Source organism: Lolium rigidum, chromosome 7, assembly GCF_022539505.1.
Source record: "Lolium rigidum isolate FL_2022 chromosome 7, APGP_CSIRO_Lrig_0.1, whole genome shotgun sequence".
Classification (NCBI taxonomy): domain Eukaryota; kingdom Viridiplantae; phylum Streptophyta; class Magnoliopsida; order Poales; family Poaceae; genus Lolium; species Lolium rigidum.
This window is the reverse complement of record NC_061514.1, coordinates 111,498,836-111,506,098: the sequence shown is the minus strand read 5'-3', so window position 1 is coordinate 111,506,098 and position 7,263 is coordinate 111,498,836. Positions and strand designations below refer to the sequence as shown.

Genomic DNA, 7,263 nt, shown 5'->3' with positions numbered 1-7,263 from the left:
GAAAGATAACATATTACGAGGTCTTCTAGGGGTTGTAGATTGTTCTTCCCAAGTATTGCAATCGTATTAAACATTAAACAAATTTCTAGTTTCCTTGTAGAGCGGCTGTTGTCGTAGTACTTATGTGTTGTATATTGTACGGAATCCTAGAGGGCTCGCTAGACAGTTGTTACTGTTGATAACATCATATGAGTATATGATACTGGATAATGCATTGTGTTTAAAATTTCACCTGCAGCTTTGAGTTTGAGATAAGATACATATTTCATGCTATGTGGGAGGTGTATAGATTATGCTTTCCTTTAATGATTTTTTCTATTTTCACATGTTGTCATTATGCACTAGAACTTCATAGCTTCAGTGATAAAATGGAAAATTTTGTGTTCTCATTATTTGAAGCCTATATAGTAAAATCACTATTTTTTTTTTATAACAGGTGCATTTTGAACTATGAAAATTTGCCCACAGTTTCGACATACCTGTTTGTTCCACCAATTCTTTTACCCTTACTATTTTCTGATGATCTTGGAGTGGCAGAAGTTGGTATAAGGAAACTAAGGCATGCACTCAAAGTACTGTCAGAAACTGAAAAGCAATTGAGGACATCAAGAAATAAGGCTACTTGGGTTACTGTTGTGCTTTTGCAGTTTGGCACCAATGAATCTGACCTAGTAGCAGAAACAAATGACATCCATGCACATTCAGCAACAGGATATACAGGTAAGTACAATCAAATATATTGTTTGTCTTGGTCCCCAGCAGAATGATACAACATTTCTGATATTATGTGCAGATGACTGGGTTTCCAAGGTAATTCAAGCTCCAATTTCTGTGATGCGTGTAACAGCAACAAGTCCAACTGTTCCGAGAGATACTGTATATGGCTTAAGCTTGAAAACATCTGGAGGAGAGCCATTGGGAAGTGTCAATCCAGGTCAGCCAAATGTTTTCTCAGGGCAGAAGGAATCCTATCATCAGTCCATGCTACCGAAGGTAATTCACGCGTACCATTGATTTTTAGCCTTCTCATACGTTTGTGCTGATTATGACAAACTAAATGTGAAATTCTCAGAGGTGGCTATAGCAGAATTCGGATTCAGTCACCTGGATCACTTATCAAGGGCTGAGAAAATACAAAGCCTGATAGGAGTATTACAGCATGTTCTTGGGATCAATGTGGAGATCAGATACAAACTTATACCATGCACAGCGAAGATCTACATGGAGTGGAGGCCTAATAAACCGGTATGGAGGGAATAATGAGTAAAGAAGTATGAAGTTGTCAAAAAATGCTTCTTGGTGCACTGTTAATATCCCATGTCCATACAAATGAAAGATCGCCAAAGGAATATGATAGCATGGGAGAGAATAAATGGGGTCGAAACTGGCATTTGAGCCCTGAGGTCGATGATGCCATTTCCTGTTTTCCTATTCGCTGGGATCGTTGGTACACATCATCTGTCTTTGTGCGACAGATACAATTAAAAGGACTAAGAAGGCCGGCAGATGATATGATAGCTTTGATGAATGAGTATACAATACATGTACTAAATCTTTAAACTTAGACGGAAAGAAATGTTCCAACTCAATCATGCAGAGGTTATCTTTCTCTGAGCTGACCTCCACCTGGGAAGCAGACACCAACAGAAGACAGGCGGAATCAGTCACTCGTGTGAACTGGAAAGCACACTATTGTGCGAATAACCATGAGGCAAACTGAACTGGTCTTCCACAGAGCCGATTGGCCGGACAGAGGCTGACGCACCACCAAATGTCCAACTCCAAGCCGTCGGTCAGAATATTCCTCTCTGCTTAAACCTACATCTGACACTGGGCTACCTGACAAGAAACACAGATTATAGGTAGCTGTGCTGTCTAACTGGAGGCCAGTTGCACGGGGATGGATCCAGCACGTTCATTGGTGCCGAAATGACACAAATGATTTCGTACTAATCCTCTTCAAATATAACATTAGGCTCTTATCAATACAATGCAAAAGCCTATGCCAGTGCCAGTGTGTTCAGAAGGGCGTCACTGCTCGATTCAGTATATTTTAGTTTCATACTACGTCCGCTGGCAGCCAGTTGATAATTAGCTTGGTTTCCGTCTCATCATTGGAGAGTAATGCTTGCTCTCGTAGATTATCATCGATCGCGAGCAACCTAGTCTTCCCGTCTCCTCTCCCGGAGCAGGCTCTGCCAAGGGTAGTAATTCGATTGTGATCGATCCATCGATGGGGGACAAGCAGGCAGGGAAGACGTCGTTCCTGGAGATCGTCCGGTACGCGGACGCACACGACATGTGCCTCATGGTGCTGGGCGTGCTGGGGAGCTTCGTTGACGGCATGATGCAGCCGCTCACCATGCTTGTGCTCGGCGACATCGTCAACAGCTACGGCGGCGCCGGCACCGACTTCAGCACAAGCACCGTCGACAAGGTAAGAACATAGTACTGAGCAGCTCTTTCCCTGTCACGAGATTGCGTGGAGAGCTTACTCTTGCCGTTCTTGTGCTGGTCTTTCAGTTCGCGCTTCGGCTGCTGTACGTGGCCATTGCAGTGGGCAGCTGCTCTTTTCTAGGTAAGCACGTATGTAGAACAATCCGCTTCAGTAGTAATAGTTGATGGAGTTTTCCTCTTATGTGGAAATAATTGCGAAAATGTTGTCATCTCTGTACGTAGAGGGGATGTGTTGGACGAGAACGGCAGAGCGACAGGCGTCGACGATGCGGCGGCTGTACCTGGAGGCCGTCCTGCGGCAGGAGGTGGAGTTCTTCGACGCCGCGCCCTCGTCGCAGCCCACCACCTTCCGTGTCATCTCCACCATCTCCGACGACGCCGACACAATCCAGGACTTCATCGGCGAGAAGGTCACCTCTAGCGATCTGCACGCTCAGCCGCGCAACATTGCCCATGATTCTTAACGTGCCCCTGTTTATTTCAGCTGCCCATGGTTCTGGCCAACATGACGCTCTTCTTCGGCTCGCTGGCGGTGTGCTTCTTCTTCTCGTGGCGCCTGGCGCTGGCGGGGCTCCCCCTCACGCTCCTCTTTATCGTGCCCAGCGTGCTCCTCGGCAAGCGCTTGGGCGCCACGGCTGGGGAGGCGCACGCCGCGTACGAGGCTGCGGGCGGCATCGCCGAGCAGGCCGTGTCGTCCATCCGGACGCTGGCATCCTACAACGGGGAGCGGCAGACGATGGAGCGGTTCAGGCACGCGCTGGCGCGGAGCACGGCGCTGGGCATCAGGCAGGGCCTCATCAAGGGCGCCCTCATCGGGAGCATGGGTGTCATCTACGCCGTCTGGTCCTTCATGTCCTGGGTCAGCAGCCTTCTCATCATCCACCAGCACGCTCAGGGCGGCCACCTCTTCGTCGCCGTCATCTGCATCATAATGGCCGGAATGTCAATCGCGACGGCGCTGCCGAACCTACGCTACTTCGTCGACGCCACGGCTGCGGCGGCCCGGATGCGGGGGATGATCGAGAAGCTGCCGCCTCTACAGGAGGCCGGCAAGGAGGGCGCCACTATGAAGAGTGTCAGGGGGGGAATCGTGTTCAAAGACGTGCACTTCTCGTACCCGTCCAGGCCGGACACGCGCGTGCTCAATGGCGTAAACCTGGCCATCACTGAAGGCGCCACCGTGGGCCTCGTCGGCGGCAGTGGGTCGGGAAAGTCCACCATCATCGCGCTGCTGCTGCGGTTCTACAGCGCGGACGGTGGCGAGATATCGCTGGACGGCCACGAGATCGGCACACTCAACGTGGAGTGGCTCAGGAGCCAGATCGGGCTCGTCAGCCAGGAGCCCGTACTGTTCGCCACCACCATCAAGGAGAACATCCTCTTCGGCAATGAGGCGGCTTCGATGAAGCAGATCGTTGCCGCCGCGAAGATGGCCAATGCTCACGACTTCATCACCAAACTGCCCCAAGGATACGAAACGCATGTGGGGCAGTTCGGCACCCAGATGTCTGGAGGGCAGAAGCAGAGGATCGCCATTGCCCGGGCGCTCATCCGGGACCCCAAGATCCTGCTCCTGGACGAGGCGACAAGCGCGCTGGATTCCGAGTCGGAGCGGACGGTGCAGGATGCGCTGGACCGGGCGTCCGTCGGCCGGACCACCGTCATCGTGGCGCACCGCCTCTCCACGCTCCGCAAGGCCGACACGATCGCCGTGCTCGACAGTGGTCGCGTTCTGGAGTTTGGCTCGCACGACGAGCTCGTCGGCATGGACGGCGGCGAAGGTGGGGTCTACGCGAAGATGGTGCACCTGCAGAACTCGTCCGTGGCGAGACAGGAGGAGGGCCACCAACAGGGCGTGGTAGAAAATGAGGAGATCAATCTGACGCCGTTCCACAGCGTGGAGATCATGTCGCCAGCCAGCGAACGCCGCCCTAGCCCGGTGCCGTCGTTCTGGTCGTTCGAGTCCGTCCCCGTGGAAGGCGGAGACCCTGCGGCAGCCTCCTCCGGCGCAGTGGCACGACCGCGCAAGCCGTCGCAGCTCCGCCTGCTCAAGATGAACCGTCCGGAGTGGAAGCAGGCGCTGCTCGGGTGCGCCGGCGCGATCATATACGGTGGCGTGCTGCCGCTCTACTCCTACAGCCTCGGTTCGCTACCGGCGGTGTACTTCGTCGGTGACAACGCGCTCCTCCGCGAGAAGACCAGGCTGTTTTCCCTAGTCTTCCTCGCGATCTCCATCGTCTGCATCACGGCTAACATCATGCAGCACTACAACTTCGCTATCATGGGCGAGCGCCTGACGGAGCGCGTCAGGGACCAGATGCTCGGCAAGATCCTCTACTTCGAGGTCGGGTGGTTCGACGAGGACGACAACTCGAGCGCGGCCATCTGCGCGCGGCTGGCATCGCAAGCGACCAAGGTCCGGTCCCTTGTCGGGGACCGCATTTGCTTGCTGGTGCAGGCGGCCGCTACGGCGACTCTTGGATACGCACTGGCATTCTCCCTGTCGTGGCGGCTCTCGCTGGTGATGATAGCCATGCAGCCACTGGTCATCGCCGGCTTCTACTTCAAGAAGGTGCTCATGACGGCAGGAGCCAAGAAGGCCAAGAAGGCGCAGGTGCAGGGGAGCCAGCTCGCCAGCGAGGCCGTGGTGAACCACCGGACGGTCACCGCATTCTCGTCGCAGCGGCGGATGCTGGAGCTGTACGAGGCCGCGCAGGTTGGCCCGAGGAAGGACACCATGACGCAGTCCTGGTACTCGGGCTTCATCCTGTGCCTGTGCCAGTTCAGTAGCACCGGGAGCATGGCGCTTGGGCTATGGTACGGAGGCAGGCTCATGGCCGACGGGCTCATCACTACCACGCCCTTGTTCCAAGTATTCTTCATGCTCATGACCATGGGAAGGGTCATCGCCGACGCCGGGTCCTTGACGTCGGACCTGGCGCAAGGCGGCGACGCCGTACGGTCCATCCTCGATACGCTGGACCGTGAACCGGCGATCAGATCCGCCAGGGCTACCGATCACGATGCCAGTGAGTCAGACGGCGACAGTGAGAAGAAGCGGAAGAAGATCAAGGGTGCCATCGAGTTCAGGGACGTGCACTTCAGCTACCCGACGAGGCCGCAGGTGACGGTGCTGGCCGGGCTCAGCCTCGAGATCGCCGCGGGAAAGACGGTGGCGCTGGTCGGGCCGAGCGGGTCAGGCAAGTCCACGGTGATCGGGCTGATCGAGCGGTTCTACGACGTGCACAAAGGATCTGTTCTGATCGACGGCAGGGACATCCGAAGCTACAGCCTGACGCACCTCCGGTCGCAGGTCGCGCTGGTCAGTCAGGAGCCGACGCTCTTCTCCGGCACGGTACGCGACAACATCATGTACGGCGACGAGCACGCCACCGAGGAGGAGGTCACCAGCGCCGCCATGCTCGCAAATGCCCACGAGTTCATCAGGTATGTACCAATCATCTGAACTTCTGACCGATCGATGTAGCCATGTTGATCTGCACATCGAATCGATGCTGATCATCGTCGATTGCTACCGCAGTGCAATGGAGAGCGGGTACGACACGCAGATCGGGGAGCGAGGGACGCAGCTGTCGGGCGGGCAGAGGCAGCGGATCGCGCTGGCCAGGGCGGTGCTCAAGAACGCCAGGATCCTGCTGCTCGACGAGGCCACCAGCGCGCTCGACACCGTGTCGGAGAGGCTGGTACAGGACGCCGTGGACAGGATGCTACAGGGGACCAGGACCTGCGTCGTCGTCGCGCACAGGCTCTCCACGATACAAAAGTCCGACATGATCGCCGTCGTCAAGGACGGGAGGGTGGCCGAGAGGGGGACGCACCACGACCTCATCGCCGCCGGCCGTGCCGGGATGTACTACAACCTCATCAAGCTGCAACACGGCACATCACCGAGCCATAGTCCCATGCATGCGGGCAACTGAGAACATAATGCTTGCAGGTCATGCCGCTGATGGAAATTGTGCGCACGCATCAATCATGATAGTGTATCTGATACAGCATTGCACGGTACACTTCTATTCGTCCAAATTTGCTGTGGAAGGCGGGGAGAATGTTTTCTTTTCTTTTTTTTCCGGCAAAACGGATATATTACTATCGAGAACATATAGCTAGCCTCTCCATTGATAATGTCAATAGCCAGTCAAAATATCAAAATTGGACCAAGTACTCATGGATACTGTTCCTTCTCGTTCTTGTTTTGGCTTCCTATCATTTCGGTTAGGTTGCCCATGGACGGATCTAGAGTGTTAGCCTTGGGGGGCAGATGCTCCCACTCAATTTTTTGTCCCTTTATATGAGTAAGCTAAAAACAGTCATTTACCCCCACTTAGCATGAGATTTTTTCCTCATTAGCACATTTTCACCCCCTCTTGATTTTGATCCTGGGTCCGCCCATGGGGCTGCCCCAACTTGGATGGGAGAAAGGCTTTAATATTGTTATTGTACTCATGGATACAGTTGGATGGCTACACCATGGAGGATTTTCCTAGGAGAGTTCTACCAGAATTTCTGGGAGTCATGAAGTAGAATCTATTAGAACTTTTTAGCGTTCTACACGCTGGATAGTTAGACCTAATTTTCGTAAATTTTAATGAGATAATACAGTCATGTATGTCTTCTTTATGTCAGCTTTAAGATATTCATAAATACGGCAATAATTAGGCTTAATTCCGTGGCTGATCATGGTCTTCGTCCCACACATACTGCTTTTAGGAACATCCTATTCTCTCCGTCTCAGTTTAACGGGCGCGCACGTAGTTTAAAAAATTATTTTAATCAGTATTTTGA

At 53.4% G+C, this 7,263-nt stretch overlaps 1 protein-coding gene across 1 annotated transcript; it reads left to right on the top strand.

Moving 5' to 3' along the window:
• Nucleotides 1-2,233: 2,233 nt before the first annotated feature.
• Nucleotides 2,234-6,398, top strand: LOC124671846 (ABC transporter B family member 15-like). The gene is made up of 7 exons (XM_047208166.1): nt 2,234-2,437; nt 2,524-2,578; nt 2,680-2,867; nt 2,942-3,111; nt 3,400-5,779; nt 5,858-5,904; nt 5,999-6,398. The coding sequence occupies exons 1-7, from the start codon at nt 2,234-2,236 to the stop codon at nt 6,396-6,398; spliced, it is 3,444 nt and encodes a 1,147-aa protein (XP_047064122.1).
• The last annotated feature ends 865 nt before the right edge of the window (nt 6,399-7,263 follow it).

Coding starts and splice junctions, on each gene's coding strand:
- LOC124671846 (XM_047208166.1), top strand. CDS start 2,234: ATGGGGGACAAGCAGGCAGGGAAGACGTCGTTCCTGGAGATCGTCCGG. Junction 2,579..2,679: donor GGGCAGCTGCTCTTTTCTAG/GTAAGCACGTAT, acceptor CTCTGTACGTAG/AGGGGATGTGTTGGACGAGA. Junction 5,905..5,998: donor AATGCCCACGAGTTCATCAG/GTATGTACCAAT, acceptor TTGCTACCGCAG/TGCAATGGAGAGCGGGTACG.